Source organism: Brachyistius frenatus, unplaced genomic scaffold (assembly GCF_029030835.1).
Source record: "Brachyistius frenatus isolate BFR_SWC_R1_liver_20210118 unplaced genomic scaffold, ASM2903083v1 Contig_7, whole genome shotgun sequence".
Lineage (NCBI taxonomy): Eukaryota > Metazoa > Chordata > Actinopteri > Embiotocidae > Brachyistius > Brachyistius frenatus.
In genome coordinates, this window is record NW_027210606.1 from 3,433,536 (window position 1) to 3,450,293 (window position 16,758).

General features: G+C 43.3%; 1 protein-coding gene across 1 annotated transcript; it reads right to left on the minus strand.

Moving 5' to 3' along the window:
• Positions 1-634: 634 nt before the first annotated feature.
• LOC138615803 (axin-1-like) lies at positions 635-16,292 on the minus strand. The gene is made up of 13 exons (XM_069689631.1): positions 16,050-16,292; positions 14,505-15,181; positions 11,849-12,042; positions 11,486-11,641; positions 10,174-10,308; positions 9,868-9,964; positions 9,001-9,138; positions 7,468-7,858; positions 6,165-6,342; positions 5,894-6,070; positions 4,537-4,836; positions 4,276-4,425; positions 635-4,195 (listed from the first exon to the last, which is right to left on the minus strand). Exons 2-13 carry the CDS (start codon positions 15,123-15,125, stop codon positions 4,069-4,071), a joined length of 2,664 nt encoding a protein of 887 aa, XP_069545732.1. The 5' UTR covers positions 15,126-15,181; positions 16,050-16,292; the 3' UTR covers positions 635-4,068.
• Positions 16,293-16,758: the final 466 nt, after the last annotated feature.

Here is a 16,758-nt window from a genome sequence, read left to right on the forward strand (position 1 = left end):
CTAATCTCTCAACACAACATATATTTAAGCCTTATTACACTGCAATGAGACTGTACAATAACTCACCTCTGGCTAAATCCATCACACAACAATAACACCGTTGTCTGTTTTTCTTGGTTGTTTAAATATAAAAAAACAAAAAAAAATGGCACTATTGTTTAGTTAGTTTTAATTTAATTATTCTATTCGATTTTATTGTATGTACTGTGCATTTTTATATCTAATATTTTTTACTGTTATTTTATTTATTTCCTGTATCTATAAATGCTGCTGTAGCGAAAAAATTTTCCCCTTGGGGATTAATAAAGTAACTATCTATCTATCTCTCTATCTATCTATCTATCCATCTATCTGAATGAGTATGTGTTTGATTAAAATGTTCACCTGCATACTGATCTTTAATTAGTGCCGTCACATCAATGTATTGAGAACTTGAAACCTGGACTGAACTACCGAACCCGGCAGTGTAAAAGAGCCTTCATAGAGGAAGTGGGCGTGGTCACTGGAGGAAGACAACAGGTATATAATGTCCTGGTTTAATTATAAATGGTGTCATCCATAGTGTTTGTAGTAACAAAGCATCTGCTGTGTAAACGAACCGTTTTCTTTACCATGACAACACAGGAGAGGACGGGTTTATTCAACATCTTTATTATGAAGTACCTTTTTTAAAAGAAATGTACAAGTGGAACCAGCACAGTGACATCTTGGCGTTGAAAAACAGAAACACCATGGACATGTGGTGCAGGTCTGAAGACACGTATGAAATGATAATGTACATATTTACAGCAGAGGGTTGATCAGAAGTGAAAGAAAAAGCAAGACTGCAGCTAAAAAAAATACAACGGGACTGACTGAAAATAAAAACGTACATTAAAAGCATGGATTGGTTCAATAAACTTTTTTTTTTTTTTTTTTTTTTTGAAAGATAACATGATAAAGGCACTGTGTTTCACACAAATCAACAACGCAACAGTTGTTTGTTTTGTCCATCAAATCATAATCACAAGAAACAACTCGTCACAAATGTTGTCATTCATCTGTCCCTGGGTGTTCTTCCTCACAAAACAGACATCGTATCAGAGGGCCGGAGCAGTCTGCACACAAACGTTAAAAACAAAAATAGATAATTCAACTCATCCGGAAAACATTCCTTATAAAGAACATGCTCGGTGATTTTTAATATTAATTTTTTTTTTTTTTTAATAAACAAATACATTTTTACATTTTTAATTTCATATTGAAGGCATAATGGGTTGGAGTAAAGACTAATACGTTTTGTGATCCTACGCTTCCCTTGCTGGGCCGAACCCAGGACAAAACTCTACTCGACATTCCTGCAGGAGCCATTTGTTGGATGAAGACATTCATTTAACTACCAGCAGAGCTGCGACGGCGCGCTCGACCGGGCCGACAGTTCGAGGGCAACACTGAAGACAAAACCCCGGCATGGTATGATATGATCGCTGTTGTCATTCCTTTGAGGACATAGTGGAGAAAACATTACATTCAGCTTACACAGCTGGTGTGTCAGCCGTGCACCGTCTGCACTGGGCTTCATGATGCTCTGGCAGTATGGTGCTGATGTAAGCAGATTAAAAAGGACTAGTTCGACATTTGAGATTTTTCTTCTCGACAGGTTTGTTCAGTAAATGTGAAGCGACAGCCAGCAGCTGCTTATCTTACGATTAAAAACCTGGTAACAGTTCGCTTGGCTTCGTCCGGATATCGGCAACTTTAAAGTTTCCCAATTAACACGTTACATTTCGAGTTCGAGCTGAATGTCTTGCAATCTTTTCTCGAGCAGAAATGCTGAACATTGTCCGGTTGCAGCTTCTCCACCGCCAGCATTTTTGTCTTTCCTGATGGTAAACAAATATTTTTTTAAGTTCTGGACTGTTTGTCAGACAAAATAAGTAATTAGTAGGATACCACCAGCTTTAGAAAATTGTGATGGGATAATATTTGATATTCCATTTTTTTTTAATTCATATAAATTAAAACAATATTAGTAGTAAAAAAAATAAACAACGTAGCTTCATAATTGAATTCAAATAATCTTTTGTGACCACCAGGGTAAGTTGAACTCATTCAACAACCATTCTAGCAGTTTCCCTGTTTTAATTCTTTACAGTAAATTAACAGCCGCTGGCTTCAGCTTCATATTTACTGTTCCGATATGAGGATTGGATCAATTTTCTTTCTCTTGATAAGAAAATGAATACTTCCAAACATGTCGAAGTATTCATTAAAGGAGCAGTGTGTAGGATTTAGTGGAATCTAGTGGTGAGGTGGCAGACTGCAACCAGCTGAACACCCTTCGCTTCACCTTCCCCCTTTCAAGCACTTAAGAGAATGTAGAGCGGCCTGGAAAAACCCAAAAGGCCTTCTGTAGAAGCCGTGTTCGGTTCAACCCTTGTAGGTAGAAACACGGCGGTGCAACATGGTGCGCGTGGAAGAGGACCCGCTCCCCGTGTAGATACGAAGGGCTCTTTCTAAAGCAACGGTTGCTGGTTTCAGGTGATTAAACACTAATGAAAACAATTATAAATACTATTTATTTTGACAATAGATCGTCCTAAATCCTACACACGGACCCTTTACAACGGCAAACATTAAACTCTTCACGTGATGCTAAAATGTCCGAGGAGGAAACGCAAATTTCCTTCAGCTCGTGATGGGCAAAAAAACAAAAACATTTGATACTTGTGGACTTGGACTGCACAGACACGCATGTAGGGACACACAATATGCTCTTTGGCTGAGTTCAGGCAAACACTACGGACACGGGCTTACACGCTCAAACAGCACGCTTCAGAATAATCATTCTACACAGTGATGGCACTGGCCGGGCAGGCAGGCACCGTGACTGAGCTCCGAGTTACGTACACAGGAAAAAAAAAAATGGTGATTTACACGAGGGGACAGTGCGACCTGTTAGGAACGACATGTATTGTGGTCTTTTTCATGAGGATTTTGAGGGTGAAAAAAAAAACAACAGTTATCCTATATTTAAACTCCCTCTTGTAGGAAAGCAGGACTGAAAGGTAAACAGTAGAGAATTGAGGTGCAGTGAGGTGGTATAGTGGAAACAAACAAACAAAACGGCTGCCCTGAAATGACTAATGAACTAGCTTCAAAACATACACAATAATACAACATTAACTTGAGATATGACGAAATTAGGCTGCAATAATAAGTAATAGTACCTGCCTTGTACATACACGATTCAAATAAAATGAAAACAAGTAGCTAGGATACTTGTCTTTATCAAAAATATGTAGCTTTGGTAAACAAGTTATGCAGAGAACTGTTGTCTGAAGGTGTCTGACGTGAGAGAGATCACTACATGACATCTAGGAATCGAGGGCGAGAAAGTTTCTCTGTGTTGAGGCTATGAAGTCAACGAGAGGAGAAGCAGGCTAAAAGTTCCGCTCCCCGAAATCTTCTGTCCTCTCCCCTTGTCTCCAGCTGATGAGGAAGGGAGACACCGAAAGGCAGCTCGCCTCCGGAGAGGAACCGAACTGCTTCTCTTTGTCCCGAGCACCAATTGAAGAGTTTCCGTGGTAATGTAGCAGCATCGTAATGGTCTGCGGAGGACAGACTCCTCCAGAGCACAAGTGGAAGACTACTTGATCCTCTCTCCTTCCTAGCAGTCGCCCCCCCCATACCTCACCCTTTTCCCATCCATCGCAGTAGAAGTGGAAGACTGGTCAGACATCGTGTTTAAACAGCTCTCCTTGAATATCCACAGTGGAGACAGGACAAGTGAAATAATTTATGTTTTTCTCCTCCGCTCCTCCATCACCTGGCCAAGCTTTCTTTGCTTTACGTGGGTTTGATCCAGGTGTTGAATCCGATCTCCCATGAAACATAATCACCTACTTAATACTCGAGCTTTCGACTATGCAGCACCATCTCCCTCCTGTCGCACATCGCTCCCTCCATCTTTCTACTTGCCGTCGTTCGTTTTTCTCGCAGGTGAACTTCCATCCGACCTGAATGTTTTCTTCCCGTCTCCTCTTCTCTGATGATCTTTTCTGGTTCATTTTTCCGCTCCCCAAATTCTCAGTCGACCTTCTCCACCTTCCCGACGATCTTCTCCTCGAAGATGGGCAAGATGGCGTCGTCGTCGCGCACCTCCTCGAACACCACGCCGCAGTCAAACTCGTCGCTCACTTTCTTAAAGTAGAACCTACACACAAGCAAAGAGGTGTCAGGGGAATTTGTATGTTCTCCTCCACACACTGAGGTTTTAAAACCACATCCTCTCACCTGTAGTGGCCCTTTTTGGTAAGCAGCTCCTTGAACTGGCCCAAAGTCACAACACGGCCTTTGACTGATGTTCGGTATGGGATTGGCTCTCCACAAAAGTAGTATGCGACCGTCATGTTCTCACACACTTGGCGCTTCCCAGACTTGTGCCTTGGAAACAGGAAGATCCATGTCAACAGACCCAACGACCCGTGCACATAAAAACACGAAGGCACGTATGTGATTTGGAGCTATGTACAGAGCAGTTGACCCGACTCGTACCTCTGCTTGGCCTGCTGTAGTGCCGCCCTCCTCCTCTCCTCCTCCAGCCTCCTTCTAGCCTCCTCCAGCTGGGTGAGGGGGTTGGGGGCTGGGTTGGGGGGCATGGCTGGGTCCTGGATGAAAGGGTGTGAAGGCTGGACCTGGGTGGACGATGATCCGGGGATGGCGGTGGACACTGAGGAGGGGTTGTTGCGCAGCTGGGCGGACACCCAGGGGTGCACGGCTCCGGGGCGCTCCACTGAAGTGGGACGGGGCGACTCGCTGCTGGTTCCCGTCCTCCTGGAGCTGCTGGTGCTGCCGCTGGAGAAACAACCAGAATAACAGAGGCAACTTTGAAGTAGGGTTTTTTTTTTTCTATGGACACTTCAAAACACAGAAATAAGAGATGGCAGTGCCTACAACATGTTTTTGGTGTAATTCACTGTTAACTGTCTGTCTTTCTAACTGCTGCTCACGGTGACGGTGTCTGCATGAGGACGGGGCTGAGCAAGGCAATAAATGCCTGCTGAACAAACATAGCATAGCTACCATACTACTTTTAATTCATTTTTTGAATTATACAGTCATAAACTAGAAATGTACCTAGATATAAATGCAGAAGGGGAGTTTTGTCATAATTTCTGTTCCTGAGTATTGGAGTTGAATAATGGACAGAAAATGTGGTTTATTTCCGAAAATGATGCGACGGTAAAGTTGACTTTTGGGCTATAAATGCTATCATTTCATCATTTTATTCCATCAGATATTTGTGTGAAATGTTGTCATAATTAGCAGATGGATTCTGGAGTTGTGGCCACAAACATGGTTTGTGAGGTCACGGTGACCTTTGACCACCAAAATGTCATCAGTTCATCGTGAAGACTCGCGACCGTTTGCGCCACGTTGGGTGAAATTCCCTCCATCGACTGAGATAACACGTTCAAGAGAAAGGAACGCAGCGGCATATGAACAAACGCATGAACGATGACAGAAATGAAGCACCACACTGGTAAGGAGCATCTGGTACAGTGGTGTTGTGGATGAAATGATACACATCGTTGGACATAACATTGGAGCTTACATAATCATTTGAGAAATCCTCGGTAAACAATTTGTTGTTGTTGACTGATATTAATTGACAGATTTTCATTTTATGTTCGATATATTATGTCACATTACAAACAAGATTTACCAGTGAAGCCCCCATCGTCCTGTTACTGACTCCTAACCTTCACCTGATTCAATAAATATAGCTGTCGCGCATTAAATTGAATTTGTAAACCATTTTGCCGTTAATAAATTAGATTAGTTTCCAAAAAGATGAATCACAAGTCATATCTTTATATTAACCATGAATGAAACGCGTAATATTACTCACCTATGAGAGCTCTTCCTCTGTCTGTCTCCGTCCATCATCCACTGCAGGATCTTCTGGTTTCTCTCCAGGTCCTCCATTGGTACCTGGGTCTCCAGGCCACGCCCACTCTCATCACCTTTGCCTGACGTCTCGGAGGTCTTCTTACAACCTCGCCGTGACAGCGTGCTGCCTTTACTACTGCAGAGTGAACACGCACACATGAACCAGGTGAGGTCACACGAACCCAGAACAGCACAGACAGCGTGCAGCCAACCGAAACACGCCTGCTTACCCGCTCCCCATCCCCTCGAGTGTGCTGGCGCCTGCTCCGTCGGCGTAGTTTCGACTCCTCCCCGTGTACTGGTTGGCCGGCTCCCCGTTCCACAGGAAGTTGGCCTGAGACCTGCCGCCCGCCTCCTCCTGTCCTTCTCGTCCTCGGTGGTGATACAGCTGCTTGTGGTGATGCATACCTGAGACGCAGGGCGGGATTCCTTAGTGACATACAAGCCTTTCTTCAACACATCCTACACAGACAGCTTCACCCGACACCCGGAGCAGTCACAACACGGGTTATTTCATATGCTGCCAAACCTGACGAGCCAATCTCCATGGTTTACTGTTAAATATTCATTAAATCTTATATTTAAGTCAGAACTGTGTTGTTTTTGCAGGTCTTTGTATTTCTGTACATTAATGTCCAAGGCGGGAAACATTGTAAAATGTTCTCATAATAAGTGGTGGGTGACATGGCCTCGCAATAATTGTGATAACAATACTGTTGATGATGTGCTGAATGCGATAATACTGAAAAATATTTCATCATTAACTTCAAGAACATACAACTGCAGCAAAACAAGCATTTTAGTTTTATAATCAGCACAAACTTAAGTTTGTCTTCAAACATTCAGCAAAAAAACAACACAAAAATGATCTCGGCTCTTTAGTTTCTAAACAACAACAATATCTAAAAGCGACATTCAGATTCTGTATAAACTATAGCCGCTTACATCTGTGCCAGTTGTTGCCTAATGACAACATACCGTAATGTCAACAAGCCGACGTTGCCATTATGACAATATACTTTTTTTAATATCTTAAAAATGATAATATTATCGTAAATTATATGATATGGCACAGCCCTATCTCAGTCGACATAATCCCATTCAAATCACAAAACAATGAACCGATCAGAACGGGTTCTGTGCGGTTGAAGCCTGATATCTCTTTTTCCTTTGTCGTCGAGCACCATGTTTATCTGGAAACTATTAAACATCCATGAGGATTCAAAATGAATAAAAATCATCATGATGGAATGTCCCAAACAGGACAGAGGTCAGGAAATGATGAAATAATTCCTTGTTGCTTTTGCTCTTTTTAATTCACAGTAAGATAAGTTTAGATGTGATAGAAGGCCACAGAAGATGATGTGCCGTCATCTGACTAGAGACGAACCGGAGGTAGAATAGTCCCGCTGTACGATGGGATGGAGTCAAAGTGTTTGGCGTTATGTGCACCAGCACAGCACAGGAGAGATCAGGCTCTCCAGCGTGTCCCCTTGTCCCTCCCGTCCCCTCCTTCCCTCCACGTCCTCCTACCTTTGACCGGCGCAGCAGGCAGACTGTGACCCCCCCCTCGGTGCGGAGGGTAGTGAGGCGGCCCGGTTCCCCCGTCGGGTGAGCGTGATGATTTGGGAGGAGTGTGTCGACCGCCTCCTCCTAAGGTGCTGTTGGTTGCCCCTGGCGACTGGCAGCCCGGCGTCTTCATCACCCGCTGCACGTGCTCGTCCAAAATAGATTCTGGGTCGTCGTCATGGGAGTCCTCCATGGCAACCAGGCCGCCGTAAGTGGCGACTGTTGCCGTGTTTGCAGTGGTCTCTGAGTAACGGGCGCCGTAGAGAGGTGGAAACGATGAGGGGAGGGGGAGTGGTATGCTATGAGAAGACATGGAGGTTGTCATGGAGATGTCAGCATCGTCCCCCTCTTCTTCCTGTTGAGGACAAAATACAAATATTACATTTCTGGATATGGACAAACTACAGTAAACCAACACATACGTCACAAAAAAATCCAAAGAAAACGAAAAATTAAAACTTGTGTGATTGTGCGACACTATTCATTGAAGCTATTAGGGATCCACCAATATGACTTTTTCAGGGCCGATACCGATTACTGGTAAACAAGGAGACCGATAAACCGATATGTAGTTGCAGTAAAACTAAAAAGCTTTGTCAGAATTTTGGAATAACAAATTCTAACACAATTTAATCTAAATAACTTTAAATTAATGAATGCTGCCACTATGTCATCTTATTATGAAGATGTGGGCTATTTATTGTAAAAACAAAGAAATCATTTATTGAAGCACCAGCATAATGTTTGATAGGTGATTTTAAAATGTGTTTGGGTTTATTCATTGATAGCTTAACATTGAGCTTTTATTGCGGGGATTTTTACAGTCACGTAACGAGTGTAGTTGTTATAAAGTGGAGTAAAGTTCACCTGCGTCCTCTCTGTTCACCGGCCTTCGTGATGCACAGAGAGCAGACAGAAAAGCAGCAGCACAGAAATCTGCGAGACTTTCAGTGACAGAAAAATGAATGAGCGACTCTCAGACTGAGCTGAAATGAAGCGGGAGCAAAGGGATTAAGTAAATATCTGGTTTGGTTCTGGCGGGGCAGGATTTTGCAACCCAAGCGTAGAGGACTGTGGTGTTTTTAACTTCTGCCGTGTCTCCTGTCTTACCTTTGAAACAGTCTTCTGAGCTGCTGATGACTTCTCAATCTTTGCCACTGAAGCAAAGCGAACTTCTTCCGTAGCAGAGACGTTCTCAGCGTCGATTGGCCATTACTCATAAGATGTAACCAATCAGATAAAGTTGTGGGCGGGACATTGCTCACACACCACAGAGTGGTGACTGCAGACTGAGATGCTGCTTCAGAGCCAAAGCAGCGCATTTTTTTTTATCAATTAATTTTATCAGCGATTTAATAAAGATGCGAAATATCGGCGAACCCCAGTAAATATCCCCACATAATGCCCAACATATGTATTTTTAAAGGGACCACGGAGCAGCATGACTTAATCACACCTCTCAGAATCAATATGAATCATACACAGCTGTGCACTCACCAGTCGTACTCTCTTCAGCCTCTCTTCCAGTCTTTCCTGAGCCTCTCTCTCTCTGAGAACCGTCTCCAGCCTGCTGATGAGCTCCGCTGCGAATCTCTCCGGCTCTACGTGGATGTCCTTTGGCATGCGATACGTGCGCTGTATATAGACACGAGCGCAACAATTATATGCTGCAAATTCCTACACACATCTGTGGCCAAAATTGAAATGCCACGCTTGTAAATTAACATGAAACTTAACATATCTGAGACGGGGAACAGTGAGAAATAAAAGGAGGAAAGAAGCAGTACAACCATTGTGAAGGGAAACACGCTGCCTGGACTTGAGATAATCTAGTTCCAACAAAGAAAAATCTTTAAAAGGTCATAAAGGTATCTTAACTTCTGTGAGAAGGTTGCCGACCCCGAACTGTTTGTTATTGTCTGATAATGAATTATCCCTTAAGATGTGTTGTCAGTCATATAAAAGTGCTTCGAATAATAATGTGTCTCATATCAATTTGTAAAATTGCTGCTTTAATGTCGACCCCCGAGTCGACTCGCATTTTGCCGGCATGGGTTGTGTCAAAATGACTTTACTACAAAAAACAAACTGGTGGCAACAAAGAGCGGGAAAGGAAATAAGTGCTGACTGCTGGTGAAGCGACCAGGAGCCGCTGTTTAATTTTGTGTGGAAATCTCGTGTGAAAAAAGGCATTAAAACGTAAGTCGGAAAACAATGAATGGTATACCTCTTGCATTTGTAGGCGAGATAATAATTAAGAAAGTGAAGGATTAAGATGAGCACAGACAACCTGACGAATAGTATCAGATATCTCCCTCTGCATGCAGCGCTACATGAATACAGCTGACGTCAGGCTTTACTCACAGGTATATGAGGTAGGGGCACACGTCCATTGGCTTTGGCACTTTCATGCATCTCTTTACGATGCTGCTTCCGATATCTGTATGGAGGAATACCATCTCTGCGCGCGCGCGCGCACACACACACACACACACACACACACCAATCAACCACAGGTCTTCACTGTTTTTTTTTTTAACATTATTCAGATGTGTGTTGGTTTTAAGCAGATTAACAGAAACTGAACTGATAAAGAACTGAGTGTATTCATTAATGAGTGCAGCAACTCTGTGTGTGTGTGTGTGTGTGTGTGTGTACGTGTGTACTTACACACTGCTGTCGGTCAGAGACAGTGTGTCTGCATCGCTCGACATGCTCTGCTGCTCACTGTCGTTGGCACTGGTTGCTGGAGCTCGAGCGTAGCCCATGTTTGCGTAGTACGGGTTTACCGGCTCTCTCCACGGCCTGAGGACCAATCCACACATTAAAAATGACGCTGAATCAATTTTCACAGGTTCTTTCCCAACATTCAAAACATTTTTGGTCTCAACCACATTGGTTGCTTTTAATTACACTGTTTTTAATTTGCTTTTTTTTTTTAACTACACAATCAAGAGTGCATCCCTTATTCCTTCAAAGCCAGAACACAGAACATGGGTCAAAATCGTCCAATATTCATATCGTATACTTGTCTTTACAGTCGGGCAGATACTGGATTTTTGGGGTCGATTCCACCAATATTACAGAGTAAAAAAATTCCACTATTGATATATTGGCTGACATCTTATATATGTACAGAATATATATTTTTTGTATTGATCCCTAAAATGAAATTATCCCACACTTTTGACACTTGTGTCCCAATGTTACCGAGGCAGATTATTTTAGTTTATTGTCCACACTGACATCTGTGCACTAAGAATTTAACCATTATTATTATTATTAATAATAACACACGAATAGAACGATGTCTAATTTACACGAAGAATCTTTTTCTGTAAAAAAAAAAAAAAGAAGTTTTTATATCAGCTATAAATGTATATATCTGTAAGTGGCTAATATCAGCCAAAAACATCAGCTAGCCAATATACCCTTTGGTCTCTACTTACACAATAATTTTTCTAATATTGAAAAGATTGTAAAGAAACAAGTAAATTCTACTCAGATTTTTGTTTTGCTCAGGACGCCAGTTCAGTAATATTAGTAATTAGCTTACTGTGGTTTAAGTAAAAAAAAAAAAAAAAAAGGGTGTTTCAGTTATAAAAAAAAAAGCCTTGATTAAATATTCACACATATTCAGTTTGACTTAAATGTTAAAAGATTAAAGCGTCGTTTCCACATCTGCAGTTCAAAGCTTACTGTAATTTGACAAAGTCCTGCACGCACATCTTAAACAGGCTTAAGATGAGCACAGACATACTTTTTACAGCTGCCCTCTAGTGTCGGATTCTGCACATATTTCAGTCTCTTTGAATGATGCATCAATAGAGAATCTGTCAGATGATCAAATGAAGCTGTTTTGAGCACCAAACATCACCGTTGCATCATTACAGTGACCTCAGCTGGGATATTCTAACAGAACATCAATACCGAACTTCAAGATATCATGGTTCACGTTATGAACACGCACTCGCACACACACCTGTACTCCCTGCTGTCCTGCCTCCTCCTGTTGGCTGAGGATCTCTGCGGTGCCGTCTGCATCAGCAGGCTGTGAGTCAGCCGGCCAGCTGGTGTGTCTCCACACTCCTCCTCATCTTTCTCTTCCTCCACTTCCCTCACTCCTCCTCCTCCACACCTAAGCTCAGATGAAGTTATATCTGTTATTCAAATGTCACACGCACTCTTGTTTTTAATGGTTAAAACACTGAATGTGCGTGTTCTTTTTACTGTTCTTTTCAGAGAACTTTCTTGGCTTTAAGAGCTGACCGGCTGAGAAAAGTCAGTGGAATTGATTATTAATTATTTGATGAATAGTTCCAGGTCACTGTGGCGCTCATCTCACCTCCACTCCTCATCCTCAGCGAGTGTGGGTAAGTACCCTGGCACAGGCTTTGCTTGCCCCGATGAAGGGCTCTGATCACTGGGGTTAGGTTTGGGGCTCTCTCCTCCTGTCCGGGTGTACTCCAAGTACAGATCGGACTTGAGGAACAAAGGGTAGGTGTTCTCCTCCATCATGCCCTGGATCTCCGTCTGAGCCTGGAAGCCAAACACAGTGGTCACATACGTGCTACAAAACTAAATGACCCCTGAAGATTTTTCACTAATCAATGACAAACTATTTTGAAACTGAAGATTTTGACCTGGCTCCCGGCTTTTAATTGTTCTCTTGAATTGTGCTGAACATTGCTTAACTTCTGAACATAAATGGGAACATCCATTAGAACAAGCACTGTAGGCTTCATAGGAAACCGATAGCACTTACAGACTGGCACAGTTACTTGGGGTAAAGCTGCTTTTATGTAACCGACTACTCAGTTGCTCTGATACCCAGTCCGGACTGGCAGAGAGGAGTGTTAAACTCGCACTGGCAGTCGATGTAAAAGACTTCACATACACCACTTGATGTAATTTTGCAGCCTTCCTTCTAACTTGGTTTGAATTCAAGTTCAACAGAGCTTAGCTTTGGTTTTTATTAGAGATTTACTGTACTGATGTTTAAACAACATTTAATGATTCCCAGAACCTTCTAAAAACACACCCACAGAAAACAAATCAACAGCGAGCGAAAGTCGATGCAATTTTTATATAGTTTAATGCTGCTCTGTGCTAAAGGCCCGTGATAGCCGTCTCGCGCAGATTATGTCTTCTGAACACATTCAGCCGACTGAGCTGCATCGAAAATGAACTAAAAGAAGGCCGAAAGCGATGGAGGGTTAAGGAGGGCACAGCGGGGCGAGCGAGAACAAAAATACAAGGTGCTTGTAAAATGTAACGCTTTCTTATCAATGAAATGACCCAGCGGTCTCTCCTCTTTCAGCGCAGTCACCACAGTGATGCATTGTGGCAACTCCCAGCAAACAGGTTCATTCAAGTTACAGCATATTAAAAGGTTCTGAGCATCAACCTTCATTAAAACAATATTAATCCTGCACAAAGTATGATGATAACAATATACTTCAAAGCCAGTATTTAAATTATAACCACCAGTATTTCTACAAAAACAACCAACAACCTCAATGTAGTGTAATCGTATTGAATTATGTCTAGTGACGCAAACACAAGCAGAAATGAGTTTTTAAACTTCAGATATATTGTTTTAATTTTTTTTTATTGCAATGGTTTAAGGTCAATTTAAAGTTTAGGAGGTTAGGCTGACAGAGGGGGTGCAGGTTGAGGGCGGGGGTGGGGGGAATAGGGTTCTGCTCTCCGAGCGGCACTGACACCTGCGGCTCCTCCAGGTGAACGAGTCGAGTCATTACGAAAAGCCCAAACCTAAAGTTACGAATGGACAAACGTCGACCCCGAACGTCAGAAAATCCGGCTGAAACATCGTTGGGCCTGCCGACGGTGGTGAGGAAGTAACGAGAAGCTGCTGACGGCAGCAGCTCTCCTGCGCCCCCAAATCCCCCCTCAGCACTGCACACAATCTGACTGTTGTTTATAAACTTAAGAACTGAGCGATCACGTCTGTTTATTTTTTACCGAGTGTTTGAAGGAATACCGTTATGTTTATAGTGACATATTCATCTTTAACACATATTTTATGGAAATTGTATCAAAATGAAGAACAACATTTTCCATATTTTGTCATATTGTCAAATATGCCAAATTGCGCAAATACCCAGATATATCATGATATTATTTTAGGGCCATATCGCCGACCTCTAACAGAAGATGAATTTACACACAGACGTACTCTCTATATTACAAATAAATTGCAATTTGTCATGTTCAAAAACAGACATACTCTCTAAAACTTCTAGCCTGTCCCACGGTGGGCTGCAGAAGATGTGATGAAAGCAGATGTGGCTTTGAAGTTCATCAAATCATTACGTAAATACTGACACTGAACTATTAACGATTCATAGCAGTAGGCTCACAACAGTGTATTGGGGAGATGTTTTCAGCACCAGTCTGTGAGCTCATGCCTTATCTTCCCCGCAGGCACAATTCGGTTAGTGTGGTGTTGCCAGACCAAAACTCCCTGCGTGACTATATGGGTCTGGTCCCGCTTCTTAAGAATGGTTTACACACATTAGATCCAATGGGCATAGACCTCGAGTTCATTTTGAAACCTTCGGAGCAGCTTTTCGCCTCCAGCATTGATGAGCATATGTGCTGAAACTCTACCACCACAGCATCTACATTTAGAAAAGAAATAGCTTGACTTTAATGTAATTGCACTTAACCACCAATACTTGTTGCCGATTGGTCGGCCCTTAGGAATGGCTGTGCAAACCGTAATGTGAACAGGGTTTCCAGACCATAATCACAGTGAAGAAAACGGATGCGGTGAGCAATAGGCCGGTGGAGCCAGGCTACGATTCAGTTTCAGTTACGTATCCTATCCGCCTGCATTGCAACGCTGCTTTGTATTGGCTCGTACCTCAGACATCCTTAAATTTCAATCCTTTAGCGGTGCTGAACTTCCCCATTTCAGTTTCAAAAATAGAGCCTGTGACAAATCTTTGCAAACATGAAATGAGTATTTTAATTACCTGTTCAAACATGGCAGGGTCTGGATGCGGCTTTCCCACACAGTCTCTGATGAAGCTCTTGGTGGCTGCTTTGATCTGCCTGGAGACAATCCCACTTCCGTCCACTATGTACTTCCTGTAGATGGCCTTGGCCAGCTTCGCCTTCTTCTCCTGGCTGGTCTTCCTGAACCCCGAGCAGGCGAACCAGAAGTCGAGCAGGTCTGCACACCCTTCCTGACGTAGGAAGTTTCTGAACAGCTGGATACCTTCCTGGTCGTCCAGGAGCGAGTGAAGGGACTCGGCCCATTTCAGGTAAGGTGGAGTTGGTGAAGCCGAGCCCTCGGGTTCGTAGCCCAAGTCCAGGTCGGGGCGACGCGGGGTCGCAGACGATGAGGAGGGCGTGTAACTTGACGGATCCCCCATTTTAGATGACGAGGATGACGGGGGATAGCCTAAGGTTTGGGAGAGGGGGTTTGGACGGGTGTTGACTGACTGGACCGGGAGGTCCACATCAGATCCCTCCTCGCCAGGAACCGGGGGTCGCGGAGCATCCTCGGTAAAGTGGGTAGGACCGCTCAGGGAGGCCACAACCCCACCGCCGCCCCTGTACCCAATCCCATGTAATTCTCTGACAACACTCATGTCTCTGAGGTCAGATCTTCGCCTCTAGCAACGACTTTGCTGTCAAACAATTCTCCCTATAATGGAAACAAGAAAAGCTGTTAGTTATAGCAATAGAGGGTGACTCAAAGGAAATACATACAACAACGCTACGATGATAAAGACGACGAACTCATCTCTCACCCCTTCACTGTGTCAGATATATATATATAGATATCTATATATATATAAATATATATATATAGAACAAACTCAGATGATGAGCAATGCAGTTTATAATGAGGGATTCATAATGATATGATCAGTTATTGGAAAGTGAAGCTCCATTGTGACCAAAAACAACTCAACAAATCTGCAAGCTGAAGTTCAACCAACAAGTTTCCTTCTTCTTCTTCTTCTTGTTCTTGTTCTTGTTCTTCTCGCGTGTTTTAACAGCTGTCAAACTTCACGGTTCGTGAAACACGGAACATCATTTTCCAAACAACCAACAAACGTCCAGGTGCTCGGCCGGACGGCCGGCCGGCCGGCCCTCGCAAGCAATGTCACCAGCGCTTTGAAGTGAGGATCTCATTCATCTTGGCCTGCGGAGACGGTGGGGGATGGGTACCGAAACAAACTCCACTACAACCGCACAACACGGGCCTGGACGCGACACCGCTCCGACAACCAGCGTGGACTCTCCCGGATCGCGCCGCGCCGAGCAAAACTCGCGAAGAAGAAGCGACGCAAACTTTCCTTCCCCCGATTTAACTCGGGATAATAAAAAAACAACAACAACAACAAAAACGGCCGACGTGAGGTCAAAAACACAAAACAAGAAAGCACGTTTTCCACTCTGCTCGGCTGCAGCGCCAGCTAGCTCGGTTTGTTAAAGCTAGTTTTTTTTTTTTTTTTTGGGTTAGCTTAGCTCGGTGCTCCCCACCGGAGGGGTCGTCTTCGTCTTACCGTCTCTGAAAGCCCGTTCCCCGGATTCCGCTGCATTGTTGATACCGGCGCGAACAGTGTGCTCCAAAAACGCAGCATATGGACAGCTTTCGGACGCAAAAAAAAATGAAAGGAAAACGAGCCCGTCGTCTTGCCCTTAACTCCCCATGGTGGCTGGTTTCACAGCAATAATACTGAGCGAGAGGATACGTGCGTGCTCGCCGACTGCGTGCGCAGTGTCGGACGTACATAGAACCGCGACGGATAGAAACGACAAAACGCGTCATCGAGCGCTGAACTTAGAAAAATAACATTCAGATCCTTTCAACTTTTTTTTGTTGTTGTTGTTGTTGTTGTTGTTTTTTACAAAATTGCAGGGAGCAATACTACAATGTACAAACACGCCGTTACAAGTAAACGTCCTGTAGGGGAAATTAAGTAAGATAAGTGTTATGAACAAAACGTAATTCAAATATGTTGGCAAAAATGGATTTTTGTCAGTGTTGCATTATTACAAAGCTTGATTATTATTATTGGTGCATTAACGTGTACGCAGCATTTAGATGTTGCAACTGGTCGCATAAAAGCTATTTTGTTTCATGTTGGGTGATTTAATTTACTGTATAGCTGTACATTTCTTTTATCGCTAATTATTAAAGTACGTCGCACTGAAGTATAGTAGATGAGCAAAAGTACTTAGTTACTTCCCACCACCTCAGCTTACGAGTAA

Excerpts from the sequence above, each read along its gene's own strand:
- LOC138615803 (XM_069689631.1), bottom strand. The coding sequence starts at position 15,125 with ATGAGTGTTGTCAGAGAATTACATGGGATTGGGTACAGGGGCGGCGGT. Across the intron at positions 10,309-11,485 it reads CAGGACAGCAGGGAGTACAG|GCCGTGGAGAGAGCCGGTAA; the intron begins GTGTGTGTGCGA and ends ATTGGTCCTCAG. Across the intron at positions 9,139-9,867 it reads TGCCCCTACCTCATATACCT|CGCACGTATCGCATGCCAAA; the intron begins GTGAGTAAAGCC and ends GTCTATATACAG.